Below are 20918 nucleotides of genomic sequence, written 5' to 3'. Positions count from 1 at the left end.
ACCTTGCAAAACACACACAATACAAACAGGTCAAGTCAAAGGTGAGGTTCACACTGCAGGTCTCCATGTTCAATTTGGAGTTATTGGTGAAACACATTTTGTGTGTTTTCACATTACATACAAAACATACTGCGGAAGCTTTAATTTAGCTCAGCTACATTTCTCTAGTGGGTAGCTTCAGTGTACTGTAAGATACATTCAATGTCAAATGGCTACATTTTCCAAGTAACCAAACAAGAGCAATTTCATAGCAATAAATTAGTATTTTCTGTGGCCGTACATTAGCATTTTATACATACCGTAATTTTCGGACTATGAGTCGCTCCGGAGTACAAGTCGCATCAGCCATAAAATGCCCAAAAAAGTGAAAAAAAAACATATATAAGTCGCTCCGGAGTATAAGTCGCATTTTGGGGGGGCAATTTATTCGACAAAATCCAACACCAAGAACAGTCATGAACGAGCAACAACAGGCTAAACGATAGGTATGCTAACGTGACATAAACACAAACGAAGAGCTGAGAACGGCCCTGACGTAACATTCAGAGTTATTTAGAAAAAACTATTAGATAAATAACATGTTTATAAAACCATCTGTGTCACTCCAATTCATTAAATCCATCGATCGTCCTTTGTCAACAATGGGTGCGCGCCGCTGACGGCGCTTGCACTTCAAAATATTCCACAGGCCCATATAAAGATATATAAATTAGAAATCAAATAACTATTATATAAGCAATAATATTATCAAACCATCTGTGCACTCTAAATCATTAAATCCATCGATCAAATTCCTCGTCCTTTGTCAACGCCGCGCGTGAGCCCTGACGTCAGCCTCGTCGTTATTCCACAGATCTAGCATATAACTATATTGTAGCCTTAACAAAGTACAAGGAAAGACGTGGGTTTGGTAAACGGCTCTTTATTTAACAAAACAAACTTCCAGGCGTGTGGCGGCGTGGACTTCCAGCCACGAAGGTGGAAGAGAGATCCATATAATAGGACCGGGCGTGCGTAAAAGCCATGACCGAGCCCCATCCACCGTCCCCGGACAGCCACCCGGCCGAGCGCCGGCCCTCGACTTCCATCCACGGAGGTGAAAGAGAGCTCCGTAGAGTAGGACCGGGCGTGCGTAAAAGCCATGGCCGAGCCCCATCCACCGTCCCTGGACAGCCACCCGGCCGAGCGCCGGCCCCCGACTTCAATCCACGGAGGTGAAAGGGAGCTCCGTAGAGTAGGACCGGGCGTGGGTAAAAGCCATAATAGTTTTTCAAACCTTCTGTGTCACTCCAAATCCTTAAATCCTTCAAACTCTTCGTCCGCCGTGTCACTTAGAAACAAAGCCGCTAATGATGCCGCTAGTACGTGGGGCCCTTCGTCATCTGGTGATCAATCTTTGTCCTTTATGTAAACAACCGCCACGCCGCGTCGCGCTGCTGACGTCACTTGAAATTCAAATTACAGTAATCCCTTGCTACATCGCGGTTTCACTTTTTTTTTTTGAAGATTTTTGAAAAAAAACACATATGGCGTTCCTTATTATAAGTCGCCCCCCCACCCAAACTATGAAAATAAAACGCGACTTATAGTCCGAAAATTACGGTATATGCGTTGTGGCCAGAACTGACCTATTATTGCAGCACCCTATTAAAGCACTGAGAAGCACCATGTATGGTTATTTCAAGATGAGTGACTCACTATACAAACCATGGATTTTATTCAGTATACTGTACATCGATTTACAAACAAAAATTTAGAGTGCATACTTTAAGACAGAAGTCTAGGAATGTTCAAATAAACAACAGCAAATACCGTATTTTCCGCACTATAAGGCGCACCTAAAAACCTCCAATTTTCTCGACAGTGCGATGTATAATCAGGTGCGCCTTATATATGGACCATCATTGAGCCACTACAGCAGGAGTGTCCAAAGTCCGGCCCGCGAGCCAAATGTATATATATCTTATATATGGACAAAGTTTTAAAACGGGCCATTCATTGAAGGGGCGCCTTCTAATCCGGTGCGCTTTATATATGGACACATTTTTAAAACGGGCCATTCATTGAAGGTGCGCCTTATAATCCGGTGCGCCTTATAGTGCAGAAAATACGGTACTGTTAACAGTGTAAATGACATGAGAAATATACGCAATGAAAAATCAAGTTTGTTGATTTATGAAAAGATCAGATGAGGCCATGATGCTATGCCATACTTCATTCCATAAACACATTCAGTGGATTATTTAACTGGTTCTTTTATCATAAACATGATAAAAGAACCAGTTAAATAATTGACAAGTGAAAACAAAATGAACATCGTACAATTACATTCAGTGGATGAACCCGGTGGTGTGGTAGTGGCCTATGACACTCAAAGTGTAGCCAGAAGTAGACGTCCCACAACAAATAAGAAGCCGACGACAATGTGTTTGGGTGCCAGGACTCCGGCCGCACTCCCTGTAAACATCAGATAAGGTTTTTCACAAAAAGGATTAAACGTTTGGAAATCTCTTCACATCTAAACTATTATTAGCAATTCAGTTCTTTCTTCTCTTTCTTTCTGTACTTTTAGTCCTCATTAGGGTTATGGGTGAGCAGGAGCCTATTCCAAGTAACTTTGGCCAAAAGGTGCGCTACACCAAGGCATATTATTAAAAATAACCATAATGATACAATTATTATAATTGTTATTGTCAACAAATTAAAAATATTTTTTTATTCCAAGTGACTTAGGCCAAAAAGTACGGTACACCAAGGGCTAGTCACATTACTAAAAATAACCATAATAATTATACTTGTTATTGTCAACAAATTTAATAAACGTTAGAGACGCATGTAAACATTTCTAGATTATTTTTTTGTGCTGATTTCAAAGCTGACCCGTCTTTCCTTTAGCACATCAGGTAAAAATAATAATGATGCTTAAAAAAAAGATAAATATCTGGCTTTATAAACACACGTCATAATGATTCAAATATTCTCACCCTCAATTGGGAACATAGTAAGGATTACAGGGGTGTTTACATGGAACACAAACTATTTAGGACTGCATACATACACGTATTCACATGGAGCATTTATTTGAGTTACACTTGAATATTGAATATATATGCAAAGTACACTTACTGAGGTCGCATTCGTCTGACTCTCGGAAGTTGCCCATTTGTTCACTGGTTTTGACAGCTCTCAGAAGCTCGTCACTGACATTACCTTAGAGGAAAAGACAACGTTCAGTCACACAATGGACAGCAGACTGTCCCTACTGGTGAATTAAAACTCATGCAAGGCGATATTTGTCCAAATGTCCACGATCAGAGTAGGTCTAGACTTGAGAATTAGAATGCAAATAAACTTGGTATTTTGTGGGAGATTTTTGTGATAATGGACAAATTTCAAAATGAATTTAGTACTTCAAACAAAAGCCTATACTTAATTTGTGCTATTCACTTGTCTTATTGCATGAAAAACAACAGCATACCTGATATCATGTAGCTTACTCGCTGGCATCTTCCTTCAGCATCAGGCATGGGAGAGGAACCCAAAATGGTCACTCTTGCCGTTTCAACTTGCAGGACAGTAGCAACACGACTGCGGAATTGATATCTGGGGAAAAGAGCGGGGTTTACCGATACGCATTTCGACTGCTGTGATAATATCTAGGTTATGATAGGTGAAGTTGAAAGTTCAAACTGTATGACATGTACATCTAATACAAATTACAGTAATAGACTGTGGATGTTATTTTTTCACTCACCTGCTGAAGTTTGTAACTCTGGGGAAGGTCTGGTCTGCAAAGGGAGATTCTGGGAAAATGTCAGCGCATGCAATGATGTCCTCACCATCCTTCAGCACTAAAGATCTGTTGACCACTGTGAATATATTATAACAAACATATTTTTAGGGCATGGCATTTTCGCTTTCCTAAATAAACAGAGTGATAGCGTCTCATTCTAAATACACTCTAGGTTTACATCTGAGTTAATTATTAGCATGTGGAGAAAAGCCATGAAGTGGTTGCTTATGGGCACGTGACTGAAGGTCCTCATTACTCAGTTCTCACCTGTGTGATCCCCAGAAAGTTGAATAATGCTGTCAGTGTAGAGCTGTCTCTCCCTCAGGCTGACTGCACCGTGTCTTCCAGATAACTCCCCAACCACACAGCTCAAAGGATAGTCAATAGAGCAGCTAGAACTCTAAAAAAATAATGAATATACGTGTTTGTCATTGTTAAGTATAGATTAGCTATCACACTTGAAGCTTTCGAGTCTTACCATTGATGTCATGTTGAAAGGGTTATAGGTTCCCTGATAATTGTTACACTGGCTGTTATCAGTGGCGCCGATAAGGTTATTTGATATGAACAGTGACGCCTCGGTCAGCTGCAAAGAGACATTAAAACAAAAAAAACAAAACAAGCTCAAGCACTTTTTTTCCCCTGAGAATTCTCACATACAACACACCCAGTTATGAGTGCATATTTCCTTCAATGAGTATTTAGCAATAAAAACACCTGTCATTCTTAATCTGGAAGACTATTTCTCTGGAATTGCTTTCTTAGTCATCGAGCATTTCAAACTAACTTTATCCCTTTGAAATCAGGTCCTTGACAAGTATAAAATATTCTAAAGTTGCACATCACTGCACTACCAACATCCTGCTACAGAATACTTGTCTACTCGGAATCAAAACAAAATCTACAAATGTTGCAATGCAATGATATATGCTCATCAAAACATACAAACAAAAGTATAGCAATAATACCACTGGGAGGGTCTTAACTTGGAATGGGGGGAGTTAAGTTATCAGTAGTACAGCATTTACAGTATTAAAAAAAAGAGGGGGGGGGGGTCTGTAAAAATGTTGGAAGGACTCCTGGATAATTGATGCAGCCAGAGTAATGTAGCTGAAGGGCTGACGGCCAAATATCAGATGTTCGTTTACTTGCTTGTAATGGTGCATATTAAATTAAACCACTGAACCATTGCTTCTCATTTACGCAAGCGTATTCAGGTCACAGCAAACAGTCGAACAAAAGTGCTTATTTTGTCTCTATGGAATGTTTTACTTACACATACCACCATGCTCGGCCTGACAAAGAAAGAAAGAAAGAAAAAAAAAAAAAAAAAAAAATACAGACAATTGTACCAAAGCACAAAACAAGATTTTTAATGTTGATTATGTACCATACCCATTTTATTAATTTGGCACAGCATAATAAATCCTTCTGACCTACTTGTATGTCGCAATTGAATTCTTAATGTTGTAAAAACTACACTTTTACTTCAAACAAAGTTTCAAATATCACCGTATGCAGTGGTGCGAACAGCCAAACAAGCAAAACATCTGTACGTGTATGCAATACTTACAGTTGCAGATAGTAGATTCACCTCCAGGGTGGTATCACCGCTACTTCCATCAGGAAACATTTGCTGGACCTGGAAGAGATCAACCAGAGATAGATGTAATAATTGCTTATTCACAGAAATCATTGCTGTCCTTCCCATTTTTTTTTTTGCTCTGCAAGCAGAATGAATTCTGATTTAAAGAAGTGCTTTATGTTAAATCATTTTGATTGTCTCCAAGCTATCACCTCACATGCAAATACTAAGTTATTGGCTCTTTTCCATAGATGCTGCCGGGCTCAGCATGGTGCCTCAGGAGGATAGCTGACAGGCACAGCTGTTCTCTTTTGCGCTTCATAGGGGCATTTAGATTCTTACTGCCAGAAATGGATGACAATTTAAACTGTTGAGTTTCATCCTTTACCTCCCTCGCGTAACCTACGGTACCACAGGCACAATGCAGTCTCACATGTTTTTGTGGCAGCTTGGCTCATGTTAAGTTACAGCTGTCAAGGAGGACTGAAAATCACACATTTGTGATTACTGTGAAGATTTTCTACATAACTAGTGTGCTCCAACCTGCGGGAGCAGATGCTGAAGACTTGCAATGCTTACCATTCTGACTGTCCCATTTAAAGGACCATTAAACACAGCCATGGCAAGGATCCATTGTCCATCTGTATTTCTCTCCGCAGATATGTCAGCACACTGCAGTCTGTGAAAAAAGTGCATTTTTTTGCATATCAATCAAAGGTCTGTGAAAGGCCTTTTTTTCACACAATATTTTGAGTGACTTAATAAATGGAGACTTATGTAAACAAGGGGGGGTCTGTTACAAAGGACTCTACACCTGACTGCCTTCAAAAGGGAAGTAAGCTCTATTTCTATCCCAGCAGGTTTGCCTGTGTTGAACACACAATGCCTATTCATGACAAGAGCCAGAATTTTGTGAAAAAGAAAGAAAATCATCTCCCATTACTTCCAATGGGAGTTAGCCTTTCTTTCTGTTTTAGGAGCACGACCTTTCCTGCCCCACCCTTTATTCATTCAGAATAACCCTAACCCTTTATGGATACACGCCCATCGACATGTGTGCTCACCTTGATCCGTTGCTGCTGTAGTGGACCACAATAGATCTTCCCACGACGCTGTGGGGCCCAGTTAGTGGTAAGTTGGCGTCGACATACATCTCCTGCGATTCATTCAAGTCAGTCAGCAGCCCAAATTTTCCACCGAGATCGCCAATCTCATATTGGTCAACAGTGCCATTTCCAGGTGGAGGGGACAGTGTGATGTTGACAGACAGCGGGTTGTAGTGTCCTCTAATATTTGCAGCGGAACATGGTTCTGTGCTGTTTGGTTTGATGGGCAAAATGTGAACGTGGTAGCCACCGGCTATGGCATTCAAGTTGGACAAGGACACAGCTATATTTGTGGGGCCATTGGGGACAGATTGGTTTAACTGAATATTTCCAGTAGATGAGCCAGGGCCAAACCAAGGTCCTAGGTTTGCTTTGGGTACACGCAGCATAGTGATATTAGCGCATGCAATCCTTGGCCCTCCTCTTCCCGCCCGATGGATGACCAGAGAACGACCAATAGCGCCTGAGCCTTGCAACCACGAAGTGACATCAGTGAAGAAATGTTTCGCTTCGACCCCGTCAACTGTGGCACTGAGGTTGAGGGTACTGTATTTATTGGAAAGGTCGCCGACTTCACAGGAAAGCGGATTGGATGGGCCACAGTTGAGACCATAACTGCTATCTTGTGTGTCAACATTATAAGGGTTCCAATGACCACCTGCTGTGCTGCAGCGTGTCTCATCATCGTCTCGCTCTGAGCTGATGGGGTACACATGGATATGCCAGTTATGGTTTATGGTTGAGGCCATTGTGGGGTTTCCATATGACAAAATCAAAAAGTTGGATACATCAGAGAGGGGGTGGTCCTTCAGCTGGGTGAGCCACATTTCACCAACCAATGGGCTCCTAAAAGTAGCTCTGGCTACAATGACCTCACCGGGATAGCCAATGCTGGCGCAAACATACCTGGAACCATCTGTTAGGTGAATCAGAATGGATCGGCCAACAATACTATTATGTCCAAAAAGAGGCAGGTTGAAGTCTTTAAATGTCATATTCACTTCATTTATAGTTGCGAGGGACATATGCTTGGAACTGAGGTCTCCAACCTCGTAAAGGTCATGTGTCGATCCAGGTCCACTGGGGTATGTCGGGGCTGTTACGTTGACACCAAATGGATTCCAATGGGGGCCCAAATTGTCATTGGAGCACAGGTTAGAAGAAGATGACCTGCCTGAAGGAACAGGAAAATTGTGGACATGAAAAGGACCCACCCTGCTCCGCAAGTTACTCAGGCTGATCTTCACCTCTGTCTGATCAAAAGGGGAAGCTTGACGGAAGCGCATGTATCCATGTATTCCTTTCATATCAAGTTGGGCACTCACTTGTTTCTCTGGTACATTATAGATTTGAGCACATATGAAGGTTGAAGCTTGGCGAAGGATGAGAAACGCTGTGTTGTCATCATAGTCACTTAAGTCCAGGCGAGATTTCCTAGGTTGCAAGGGAGTTCCAATCTCGACGACACTCAGATTTGTTAAAGCTGATTCATCTAAACTACCAAGAAGAACATCGCAGCTTGCAGTTGAGCTTACTGAGCCAAAGAGTGTCATGTTGGTCGAGGATGCATTGACTTGACCGATCGTAACAAGATCTAGTAGGAGCCTTGAGTTGCTTAGTTGAGCGTTTCGACGAATGTAAACATTACCTGCAATCCCTCCAGTGAACCGAGCCTGACTTGTCAAGACTGTTTGACTGCGACTTACAACTGTGCACACACGACGGTTGTCGCAGGTCTGCAAAGTCAGCGATAGATCATCCAGGTTTGAGCGCTGATCAAATAGACTTGACACACTGAAGCTGGCCGCTGACGTGGCATTGGCAGTGAATGTGAAAACACTAGAGCCAATGTTTGCCTCTGAGCACGGATCAACAAAGTGGCCGTACATGACGGGAAACTCAGTGAGGGAAAGGTTGATGGTACCGCATGATCCAGCACCAGTGACGTTGACAGCGGCAGTCTGTGACGTTGAGTCAAATTGCACCTGACCTAAAACTCCACCCATGTTGATTGGAGCCAGAAACTGAACACTGGAGGCGGAACCTAAAAGAAAACACACCACACCAAAAACATTTGATTGGGGAATAATAGTACTTTTTTTTTTTTTTTTTATCTTTGATCAGTTCAGCATTCTCACTGGAAATTATACAGTACTTGTATTAGAGCCATTTTTTACTACCGCCGAGATTGTTCGTTTCAGTCAATAATTTCATGAACTTTTAACATCATTTGTTAACAACTAGCTGTTATTTCTCCAAGTAGCCTACGTGAATAATTTCTTCTAGCAAAACCGAAAATAGTTTTCATACCGTACTCGAGTCATCATTTAATTTACAGATTTTGCAGGGTAATAATGTTTAATTTATTCTCAAAGTTCAACACATTTAACAAAAAAATTATGCATTGACTGGGAGAATATTAACACAAATGCTACTTATTAACAGTATACCAAGTTTTCAAATACGCCAATATTGTTTTGCTAAAAACCCCACAGGTCACCTTACTAATGTGGTAATACAGAGATTAACTTATTTTGCTCTTGCATTTTTTTTGTACCGCACTACAATACAATTGCTCTGAAACAAATAAATTAAAACAAGCTAGTGCTGGCCTTTTTGACTTTTGTACACATCTTTTATTTAACTGCACCAAAACATATGAAGGACAAGTGAAAATCAAATAGACATGGTCTCGTCAGACCGGTGAATTATTTACGAAGGAATTATTTTCCAAGTGAAAGCTTGAAACATTGCACTGAACCAGAAGCGCAATACCTCAAATGGCAGAATTTAAGATAACGTAATAATCCCAAATATGTATGTACAATAACAATCTTTGCTAAATATAGACACAATGGCATCATAATAATAGAGACAGGTAATTTTGAATAATTTCCTATTTTTTGTCTTCCACTCAGTTGCGCCTGTCTGGTATAAACCATCTGTCCATTTGTTTTTTTCCACTTATTCATTCTAGGGTCAGGTCACTGGACAACATTTTTTTTAATTATTCCATACAATGATTGCATTAAATTCATCATGTGAGCACAGCACGTACACACACTTCCACAATTGACATGCATGCATTGCAAATTATAAAAAGTTAAAAATTAGCAGCCAAATCTGAATGACACTTTAAATGTTTTTTAACCTAGAAGCCCTTTTGTTTCCATGCACCATCCTGCGGGCAAAATAAAGCACTCAGTTATCTAATTAAAAAATTAGTCAAACAATTAAAGGTTACAAATAAAAGCCTACTAACAGCACATTCAGTTCTGGAAAAGCTACTTTATACTCACCAGTGAAGCTAATTAGCAGAGCAATCAGAAGGCACATAGTGGCAGGATGGCAAAAGTCAAATGAAAAATCTGTGCAGTATCTTGGTGTGAACTGTGGTGACACAATTGCATTCTCTAAGATGTGTCCTGCGTGACTGGTTTGCAGAAGTGTACAGCTCTCTTATACTTCAATAATTGGGCCATCTGTCCTTGTCAGCCTGTGATTGGTTATCAGGGCTGTTTCAGCTGTCTTGGTTAGGATAGGGGAGGGCTCAAGTCAGTATGGATGGAGGTGGCTTCCACAAAGAGCAAAATGAGAGCATAGGAAGACATTTGATATTTGCATATGCTCAGTTGTTCACATAAACCATATACATAAGTATGCCATTGTTGGTGTTACTTCATGAAAATGCTTCAAAGAAAAAAAAGGAATAATTCAGATGGGTGGGGTTGGTTTACATTTCACGTTCACTCCTCTGGCCAAATGAATAGAGGTAGAAGAAAAGTTGTTGTGGAATATTTGAGGTGTCTGGCTGACGGTTCTTGGGAATTTATTTTTTCCTTCCACTTCTCAGAGCACGCGTCATCTGTCCTTGTGACTGAGCCGAGGAAAGAAAATGATGGAAATAGGAACATGTTCTAAGAATAGACCCCAATAGCCCATCATCTTGGGCTGTTTGTGGTAGGCCATACAGTTATTTACTTGCATACCCTAGAGTGCATGTGAAGTGGATCAGGTCCTTCATTTGCTTTGTTTGGATGACTGATTGCTGCAGAGGCTACAGTTGTTATGTGACTATTTCTGTGCCTCTGCGGGTTTGCTGACTGCTATGGTTTGCACTTGAGAATATGCACTGTAACAAAAAAATTGTTAAGCTTGCAGAGACATAGCAGTGGTGTCAGCTGAATGTACATTTAAATCAGAATTTAACTATTTCATGTTTGAGCTTTGGCAAGTTTCCACATCGTCCCTCTCCCACAGTCCAAATTTGTACGGCACAGAATTGAATGTCAGTGTGGATGATTGGCGGAGATACGATCCGAGTCTGTAAGGAATCCAGCGGTAGTATCCAAAATTCTTTAATCTAATCCGGTTTCCTCCCATATTCTCAAAAACATGCATGGGAGGCCGATTGAACACTCCAAATTGCCCGTTGGTGTGAGTGGAGGTGAGAATGTGCATCCAGCTCAGTGTGTCCCCCGCCCCCCACTGCTGGGATAGACTCCAACACTGCCGCAAACCTCATGAGGATCAGCTCAGATGATGAATGAAAGTTACCATGGTCAAATAAAAACAGTCAGCGCATCGAATATGAGAAAATAAATAATTCAAAGCCAGATTGTATTGACTCCCTGGGTGTGGTCCAAATGAAGCAAGTGCAGTACATTTGTACGTGACTAGTGTAACCATATAATTAAAACCCTAAAGTGTTTTCTATAATTGTGATTCACCAAAGAAACGTTCCAATGAATGGGTGGCACCTATTCGCGTAAAATAACAGAAAGATGGCACACTCCTTTCTGACTCATCCTGAATTAGAAACTAAACGAGATTTTGTTTCGTTTCTATGTTTCTTACTGTCCCCTTATGATTTTAGTGTAACAGTTTGAAACAATGTTTTGTTTTCTTAATATTTCCAAATGTATTTGTTCTTTTCACACATGTCCTAACCTTTAGGAAAAACGTTGCATTAGAATAAGATGTGAATGCTATTTTTATGTTTGAATGCCAAATGAATAAAGAGCACTTTATTGAGGAGGTCGTATCCCATTTTACAGAAGACCTCAGCGCTTTACTCAATGTTTATTCTACTTGTCTCCCTACTGACACCATCTGAGGTTGTGCACTTTGATCAACAGTTTCAATTGTTCTTGCCCTCTAGATGGAGCCAGTACAGCATATTTCAATGCGTCAATGTTCTCAAGCTTGCAGCAAAACTACAATACCAAATAGAAAAACGGATGTTCATTATTTAAACCACATTACTATTATTGTTTTGATCCTTTTTATTCTATCACGTACAATGTGTTTATTTAGTAGTTTTTCTGCTGAAATAAAACAGTCTCTCATGTCTGGAGGCTTTCCACAGATCCGTAACAATCCTGAAATTATCTTAAATTATCCTGAAAAATATTATTAAAGTAAGGCCTCCATTACAACTAAAAATAAATAACACGCTATTATTAACTTTATCAAGGCTGAAGAATATTGGTTTTTTTTTCTTGACTGGCTGCAAGATGCAATCAAAATAATTTTGTCTATCTCGTACCTTCCATCATGCTTGCTATCCCAGATGAGTTTGGGCGAGAGGTGGGGTACACCCAGGGATGATTAATTCTATAAAAATAATATTTTTTGACTGTAAATCACCTTACTCGTTGTGGTCTCATTCACGGAATGTGCAGGTATTCAATTTACGCCAAGTAGCCTTTTAAAAGTATTGACAAATTAGAATTTTCATTCCCGAGACCTTCACTGCATATAGGACCCACATTGTGAAGGATAAAGAAGTTCAGATGATGTGTGGATGGCTGGAAGGACGGATAGACAGACGGATGAAGGGTTTACAATGGCTTCTATGGTCATTGGCTCCCTGGCCTAACATTCAAGTCACTTTCATGTATTCAAGTTTAAGTGTATGGCTTGTACAACCGGTTGGTAAAAGTTAACTTCCAGTAACTGAAACCAAAAGTAGAATTGTTCCCGTCAATAAGTTAATGGAAAGGAATGGAATCCACACTGCATTGTTTTGCATCCAGACATCAATGATAATTAGCATTTGTGTAAATTCTATTCAAAGTTAAAGTCCCAATGATCGTCACACACACATCTGGGTGTGGTGAAATTTGCCCTCTGCATTTAACCCATCCCCGTGTGATTTTGATCCATCCCCTGGGGGAGAGGGGAGCAGTGAGCAGCAGCGGTGCCGCGCTCGGGAATCAGTTGGTGATCTAACCCCCCAATTCCAACCCTTAATGCTGAGTGCCAAGCAGGGAGGCAATGGGTCCCATTTTTATAGTCTTTGGTATGACCCGGCCAGGGTTTGAACCCACAACCTTCCAGTCTCAGGGCGGACACTCTACCACTAGGCCACTGAGCTGGCTTTTCGCAGGTCTTGTGCGTGAGTGTGTGTGTGTGCGCGTATCAGTGCGCATCACTTCTTATCACCGAAAGAAAAAAACCAACTCGTTCTAGAAAAGATTGCGTGTCAAGTCACCTCACTTCATACAAGCTCATAAAATCCATGGGTAAAATCATATGTTCAAACGACAAAACTCGGTGGAATCATCTTAGATGGAAATTTACGTGGATTTTTTTTCTGCTCCCTTTATCAACTGAACGTTATATACTGTAAATCTAATTTGGTTGAAAGATTTCGAAATACTTTGACTAGCCAAACATGCCTGTGAGTTGGAGAGTGATCCCAGTGGGTTTAAAGTTGGACGTGAACTTGTTCAGAGGACAGAGATGACTTCATCATTACCTCACTGTGCTGCTTTGCGCAGCCTTATCAAAACCACGTGGCTCTCCCTGCTATGCACACAGCAAAGTGATTGATTCTTAGTTTTCTGTGTTTTATTATGTTGGCTGTATGTTTTATCATGTTAGAGTGTAATTATCTCTTGGGTGATAATCACTGCGTGTAATTCGGTGCTGCAGCTTTGGTTCACTTCCCAAGAGTTTTTTCACAAGGTAATGTTAAACTCAGACTATTCTGACAACCTGATGCTTTGCTTAACGTCCTGTATAGACTCCAGCAAATCAGTTTCTCATTCCGCCATGTCAACGATGTCTTGAGCATGCTGATTTTAAAAGAATGAGAAGAACAGATAAAACTGGTGGCAAATTAAGCCTCCTGTGTTCAAGCCCTCAATGGTGCAAAAAGCCCATTTTCAACTGCTTTAGGCAGCATGACTCAGGCTGGTCACAAGAATAGAACCCTTTGAGACCAAACATAAGGGAAAGAAAGCCAACAGGTGGAGGTCTTAGCCTATTCCCCAACTAAAGCAAAATTATGTTGTGGAGTATGTCCAGATTTAAGAAGTTCCAGCTGCAAGGAGCTTCTTCTGAGCCAATAACCTAATAGTGTTTCTCTGTAGTTTTATTCTGTGTGAAAAATTTCCATGACCCATTATGAGGCTTGATCATTGATTTTTTTGACAGAGCCTTGGCCTAACAGCATGAAACAAGAATGAAAGTGCGTGTGTTAACCTGATCTGCAGCCAACTATGATTTTGCAATCTGAAGCCACATCATTTCCTGTCACCCATGTCAGGTGCATTCAAAGCTGTCATTTTGAATTTGTAAATGTGAAAGCAAAAGGGGAATGTTTGCTGCCACAGGCAATATGTCTATTTTGGTTGTTAAGAAAATGCATAAGGGAAGGTGAATTTACCTTTATAAATTATTATTATACATCCATTTTCTATACCGCTTGTCCCCACGGGGGTTGCGGGAATTATTATTATATTTAAATATTTATTATGATATACAGTACCAATCAAAAGTTTCAAAACACCCTCCTAATCAGTGTTTTTTTTCCCCATTATTTAAACATTAGCATTATTACTTGAATTGTTTTTTATTACTTACACGTCGGCACATTGAGAACATGCAAACTCCACACAGGACAGGGCAGAGCCTGGATCAAAATCTGCACCTCTGAACTGTGAGGTGAACCTGCTAACCAGTTCACCATATATATATATAGATACATGAATATAGACCCACTAATAATTCGTGTATGAATGAGTGGAGACAGACGCTGATAAATCACTTTTGATAGCAGTGAGCCAGGCTACTATTATCGTGGGTATGTAAAATGTTTGCGCCTCAGTTGTCCCTTATCTAACTAGGTCAGCTTGTGTACCAACTGTACCTCACAGTCTCTGAGATATAACCCTGTCAACAGTGCTCAGTTTTGTTCTTGTAGCTTGTTGATTATCCATCCATTTTCAACACCACTTCAACATTTGGATTGTTTTATATTGCGTGTTTAATGTTGCCCTGTCTGCATCCATTGCAGCCTAGTCATCCTGGAAGGGGGATCCTACCTTGTGGTCTCTTCTCAAGGGTTCTCATTTTTCCCCAGTTGGGGTTTTGTGAGTTTTTCCTTGCCCTCTTGAGAGTTGAGATCAGGGGACGTTGAGAATAATTGTCAATTTTGCCCGTGTGAATCCCTTTGAGACTTGTCTGTGATTAAGGGCTGTATAAATAAACTTGACTTTACTTTACTTGACTTGAAGCTAATTATTTTAATTGCTCTAGATAATGTTCAACCCTTGGCTGGCGGTGTACTTTTAAACTTGCATCTTGTAGCTTGCTCATTTTCCATTCACCCATTTTCAACAGCACTCCGCAACATTGTTTTCATGCATACAAAATGAGCAAGCTCAATGTGCTCTTAGCTAATTAATTGTAATTGCTGTAGATAATGTTCAACCATTGGCTGGCGGTGTACATTTAAATTTGCATCTCACTGGTCATATTCAGACACCTCTATTCGGAACCTACTGCGTATCTTTGCAATGTCATATAGCATGGGCCAATATTGCGATATCCATATATTTTTTCATATAAATTCCGGAGTTTATTCTGTTTGGGGTTACGGGGAGGGGTGAAGCCTATACCATCTGCCATGGTGTGAAAGGCCAACCACACCCTGAACTGGATGCCAGTTACAGGGCAGGGCATTTGGAGACTAGTCACACCCTCACCCCCATTGTCACTGGTGGGAATTAGTCCAACGCTGCCTACAGACAGGTCAGGCGAGTATCAGCATGTTGCTGATGGTGTCATCAGCAACATGCTTGTGGACAAAATTTATTTTCACTGAGTAGAATAGCATGAAACACAATTTAAAATGTGTTTTTTTTTTTTCTCAAGTGTCTTAATATATTACAAAAAAAACATCCATGCAATCGACAAAATATAATTTATAATTAAATTGCACTAAAGTACTTCTGTACTGTTTGAGTAAGAATATTACAAGTTCAATTCCAACAAAATTGACAAAGTGTTTACACAATGTTCATAATTTTCCTCCATTTGGTCATGCATGGCTGCCAAGTGGTCAAGAGCTGTAGTCTGCCTCACAGTTCGGAGATTCAGCCGTCCTGTACCGAGCTTGCATGGGTTTTCTTCAGGTGCTGCGGCTTCCTTCCACATTCCAAAATAAAAACAATTGTTTGGGCAATCAGAAAATTGGTCAGAAAAGGTGATAATTTTATCGAGGCGGATTGTCACGCCCAGTGTTGTGTAGTGGTGGTGACTCAAGAAGCAATGTTGTGTTACATCCTGTTCGAGTGATGGCAAAATGACATTTTGGCTGTGTGGACAGAAATTGTCACAAATTCTATTCAAGGTCATTTGAATGTATTAAATGTACCTGAAAGCAGAATATCCCTCAATTTTATCGTGCATACACTGTTTGTGCATGCGGCCTGACACACAAACACCAAATGAACGGTGAAGCCAAATGTAGCATGACAGCTACCCTCTGCAGATGAGGATTTTGCATGCTGTACAATTTTCCATGGAGGATGTGTCTGGTTGGAGGCAGGCAGAGATACACAATTGGACATGTGTCGCCTTGCCGGGACTGTCGCAGGATGTGAAGGCTGTATTTCCTTTTTCTCAGCATAGGAAATAACGACATAGGACCCATCTTTTGTTCGATTCTTTCAGGAGGGCCACTGATATGCTCCCGGGTTGGAGGTTACAAAAACAATGTAGTAAGATCACGGCCATGTGATATTTGCGAGAACCATGTTTCTGTGTCCTTAGTGGGCCAGTGACACAATTTGGTGTTTGAAGTGTTAATTGTAGGACGCTGTTGAGATGAGGCGTGTCATTTTGTTGTCAATAACAGTGCGTTGGTCATCACGCTTGGCCTGATACTCTGTTGCGGAAAAATCGGTTCCTTAGCCTCCAGGAGATGACAGTAAGGTGAAGAGGGAGTAGAAATGTATGCTCAACTTTTTGATAGAAGTAGGGTTTGTTGATTTATTGGTGCCCTTGAGCAAAGAGAACCCACGACAGTATCCAAAGCAATCTCATGTCTTATTTTATCTTTTTACAAGAAATACAGTTAGAAGTTCATAATTTAAAAACATAGCACTTGGATGTGCGTGTTTGTCTCGCAGGTCATTGGAGCCATTTGCGTCACATCCATTTTTTCTGCGTACAGCTTGTTATGAACAATGAGCACTGTTATTTTTGATTTGCTAGAATAAATGTTGAAATAATGGCATGGCTCTTTGTGGTTGATGTGAAGATTGGAACATGCCTGCTTAGTGTTGAAGTTCATTTTGGAACGTGATGTTCCATCTCATCCAACCCCTTGGTTCAGTATACTAAATCATGTCCAGATTCCCAAATAAACTATCTGAACAACAAGACTATCAATGGTCCCCTTTTCAGTGCATAATAACCATCATTTTCACAACACAAAGCAGATCCAGGAAAAACAGACTTGACCCAGCAGGTCTCTCACGTCTCCTCAATCAATTCTCACTGCATTCAGTCAGACTGTTGCGTAATCGTTGATGATGCCAGTGCTTGTGGGGTTTGACCGTCACATCCATCACATCACAGAGGAGACCGCAGTGGTCAGCAGTGTGTATTATGTAACTGTACTGGCTGCTATCATTTATGTGAACAAACGCAATGCCTGTCTTGATTAAAGCTGGATCTACCTCCCACAAACTGTTTCAAGTAGTTGTAGTTTAAGTTTGGGTTGTTAAGGAGACTCAGTGTAACTGAGCCAACAACAGATGTGAAGGGGGCCGCTCATATTTTTCATCTGTCCTATCATAAGTCTTCATAAGCGTTCATGTAGTTTGTGATTCGAGTTCATCCATCATGTTCTGGACGGGAGCTATCTTTTCCGAAGCGAGACGGACTACAGAGTAAGCCAACATTTATGAGCAAATATTCACCCTCTTGCATTCAATTGCTCCACTCCATGGTGGCCAAAATCACAAAGTAACCAAACTGTCAAACTGTAGTTGAGGTAAAACACATTAGCCAGAGTCTAAAGCAAAAGTAGCTGGTTAATGAAATGGTCAGTTGTCCAAAATGTCCAATAGATCATGGAAAATCCAGATTCCCCAAGATCGTTATTCGTACGGAACATTTTGGCATCGGTATTCACTGGAACGGTAAAGATGTGTCTGCCTTCTTTCAACGGTAGAGTAACTACTTAATGATAGGTGTGTTACCTGCATGACTTGCGGTATTTTAAAATGAGCTATTAACAACTACTACGTGCGGGTAAGAATCTAAATCATTTCTTTGTTCAATGCTCCTATTGTCAAATAGTTTGAGTCTGTGCGTGTGTGTAGGCGTGTGTGCAGGTGTGTGTGTAGGCGTGTGTGTTTGTGCGTGTGTGTTTGAGCTACAGGGATATAAACATTGCACAAGATGCCTCCATTTAATTTTGTTTTTTGCTACCATAGGAACCTCTCAAAGAATAGTCGATTGTCACGGCCAGTAAGGTCCATTAACAACATTGAGGGTGTTTTCACTATTTGTTGTTTGAAAGTCATTACTTTCAATTTGCTTTAAACATTCAGGTCATTGTTTCAGTGTCGACAGCTAAAGTGCCTATTATCATTAGAAAGGAATGCAGGCGCAGCACCTTCCAAAATAACACGTCATGTATTCTATCAATAGCTCTTCGATGTTCTCAAACATTGAACCAGGCCTCCTGGTGTTGATACAGTTGGTGTTTATGCATATGGCAATGATGGTTATCAAGGGCAGATTGACTCCCAGGGGTTGTCTGATCCTCTTTATTTAAACCACTAGTAAAGTGGCCTCTTCAGAGTGGAAACTACTGACCACTGTGATGAACAGCGGAGCTGTGGTTCACGTGATTTCCTCCCATGTATAGACATTCTTCATTTCGACCCAGAAGTGTTTTAGAGAGTTATGGTTTTTGCCTTTATATTAAACTACGATAATGCATTTGAAACCGAAAATTTTATTTGAAGTTTCATGAAGCTTTAAGAGGTTTGACAACACTGGCTTTTACTTGGCCATTGAAGACTAGTCAATGTATTTTCCTCCAAAAAGTTGAAATATAGAAAGTAGATAGCGGAATCATTGGCCTACAAAATTGAAAAAAAAGTTGGCAATACAACAAAAGAAAACCACTGGTAACTTGGAACAAAGACAGCTGGATGAAACTGAAGACATTTCTGAGTCAAAAACTTCCTCCAGTAGAGAAGAGATGTAAAGAAAGTTCCTACTAGCATCCAAGTGATTAAATAACATGACCTAGTTTTGTTCTTTTAAATCAATTGGTGCATCATAGGAACTGTTTTTGTCCATTTCTTTCCCAGTTGGTGAGTGGTCACCTCAAATGTGTCTATTAGGTTTGCTGTATCAACAACTCACTCTCATTTGAACTTCTTTCAAACTGTTAAAATCCTTTTTGATTGCATCAACAGAGCAGCTGTTTTGAGCATTATGTTGCACCATAACGGCCACAGTGGCAGGAAACAGTTTCAACTATACGGTGGTACAGTCAGTCTCCCTGCTCAATGGTATGTCCAGATTTATTTTTATTTTTTTGCATAAGTTCAACTTTATTTGAAATTAGAGACTTGATGCTTTTGACACTGTCTATTAAATTTTGTTCCAGTTCATATTTGGCAGCGATCCATGGTTCAAGGCTTGCAAGGTCAGTGAAGGAGAACGCTAAAATGCCTCATCGTATGTCACATAACTCTTTAATACTGTTTAATTTTGTGCCTTTTTAACAGTTGTGTTGGTGTATTGCTATTTTCCCCATCAGAGGACGATTGGCTGTAGTTTCTGGTGTACTTGATCACTATCGAATAGTGTACATACACAGACAAAAAAATTTTAACCTAAAATGTAAAAGTCCGTTTCTATTTTAAAAACATACAGACTAATCTAAGATCTACTTACTTTGACTATTGTGCGACGTTTTTTTTTTTTGTATATTTTTTATACACCATCAATAAGGATTCCTGCCAGGTTTTGTGAACTTGAGGTGTGTGGCATGAGTGGACTATCTGGCATACAAACCAGTTATACATGAGAGCATTTCAGACAGCTGGATCATTGTGGTTCTTTTGAAAACTCTGACGCATTCACTTGAATGCTCATATGATTATGTCATACAAAGAAGTCCATTAAATGACTAATTGAGATAATGATAGGCGCGGCAGGTTAATACAAAACCACTACAATAAACTTTCACATTTGTGTGTTCAATTGGGCAACTCAAGTGAGTTCATTCACAGTCCTGCGCTTCTCAGGTGGATGATTCATTAGTGCCTCCTCGTGTCACAAGCAGAAAAATGACAAAGGACAAAACAGAAAGTGAGCAGCAAGTAGATCAAAATAGTACACACACTTCACTTTTACGTGTAAAATTTCCATTTCCATTTTTTTCCACATTGTTTGATTTGTGAAGTGGTTTCCTTTAGCATGTAATGATTCTCATTCAGCACATCAGAAGCTGCTTTCTCCTCTGCTCTAAATAAATTTTGCTTTAGAGAGGCATACATTATTCCTATGCAAAATCTCCTTTTATAGTTGTTTTTATATTACAGGCGCCCACAATGTGTTCATCCACGTGTATTCAAACAGGGCTCCTACATTCCGAGATCTGAGTAGATGAAACCACAGTTAACGGAACAGGTGCTAACCTGACTACTTGCTACAACCTAGTGTACATGGTGGTAAATTACAGCTTCAACACCGAGAAAATCCAATAGAAAAAACAAGCAGGGTACAAATATTAAGCGAACAAATGATAATAAATCCAATGTTTCCTGTTGGGATAGACTAAATGTAAAAATGCATGAAATATCTCTGGCAGTCTGCAATGGAAACATGCTTGGAAATGGAGTGAGCAATAATACTTGGCTGGGGGCTCTGTTCGTCTGTGTCCCTCTCACAGTCTGCACTACAGTCAGGCAGACGTGAAAGCTCGAATTGCAAATGGCTTGCAGCAACCCAAACTCCCCCCAAACGCAGACAAGACCCAAGTACAATAAATTTAATATAAAAAGAATAAATAGATGAACATTTTATGCAAGCTGCTGATAGCACACGTTTCACGCATTTAGATGTAACAATACAAAATATTACACTTTTGTTTCCATAACGTATATTA

General features: G+C 40.3%; 2 protein-coding genes across 4 annotated transcripts in view; one reads left to right on the top strand and one right to left on the bottom strand.

Annotated features, from left to right (window-relative positions):
- Window positions 1-2195: 2195 nt before the first annotated feature.
- cusr (Copper-only SOD repeat protein) lies at window positions 2196-9940 on the bottom strand. The gene is made up of 10 exons (XM_037246493.1): window positions 9784-9940; window positions 6443-8528; window positions 5958-6057; window positions 5367-5435; window positions 4272-4379; window positions 4061-4193; window positions 3755-3869; window positions 3479-3603; window positions 3127-3210; window positions 2196-2457 (listed from the first exon to the last, which is right to left on the bottom strand). Exons 1-10 carry the CDS (start codon window positions 9818-9820, stop codon window positions 2372-2374), a joined length of 2943 nt encoding a protein of 980 aa, XP_037102388.1. The 5' UTR covers window positions 9821-9940; the 3' UTR covers window positions 2196-2371.
- A 9327-nt stretch (window positions 9941-19267) lies between these two features.
- The window catches only part of add3a (adducin 3 (gamma) a), a 42956-nt gene continuing 41305 nt past the window's right edge, over window positions 19268-20918 (top strand). The window contains exons 1-2 of one of the 3 annotated variants that reach the window (XM_037275456.1): window positions 19268-19314; window positions 19413-19451. The gene's annotated coding sequence lies outside the window, so the exon portion shown is untranslated. The remainder of the gene's footprint in view (window positions 19315-19412; window positions 19452-20918) is intronic. The other 2 variants (XM_037275276.1, XM_037275535.1) reach the window with 2 other exon arrangements.

This window comes from Syngnathus acus, chromosome 1 (assembly GCF_901709675.1).
Source record: "Syngnathus acus chromosome 1, fSynAcu1.2, whole genome shotgun sequence".
Classification (NCBI taxonomy): Eukaryota; Metazoa; Chordata; class Actinopteri; order Syngnathiformes; family Syngnathidae; genus Syngnathus; species Syngnathus acus.
Note: the sequence above shows the minus strand (reverse complement) of the source record. Positions and strands in the feature narration are given on the sequence as shown.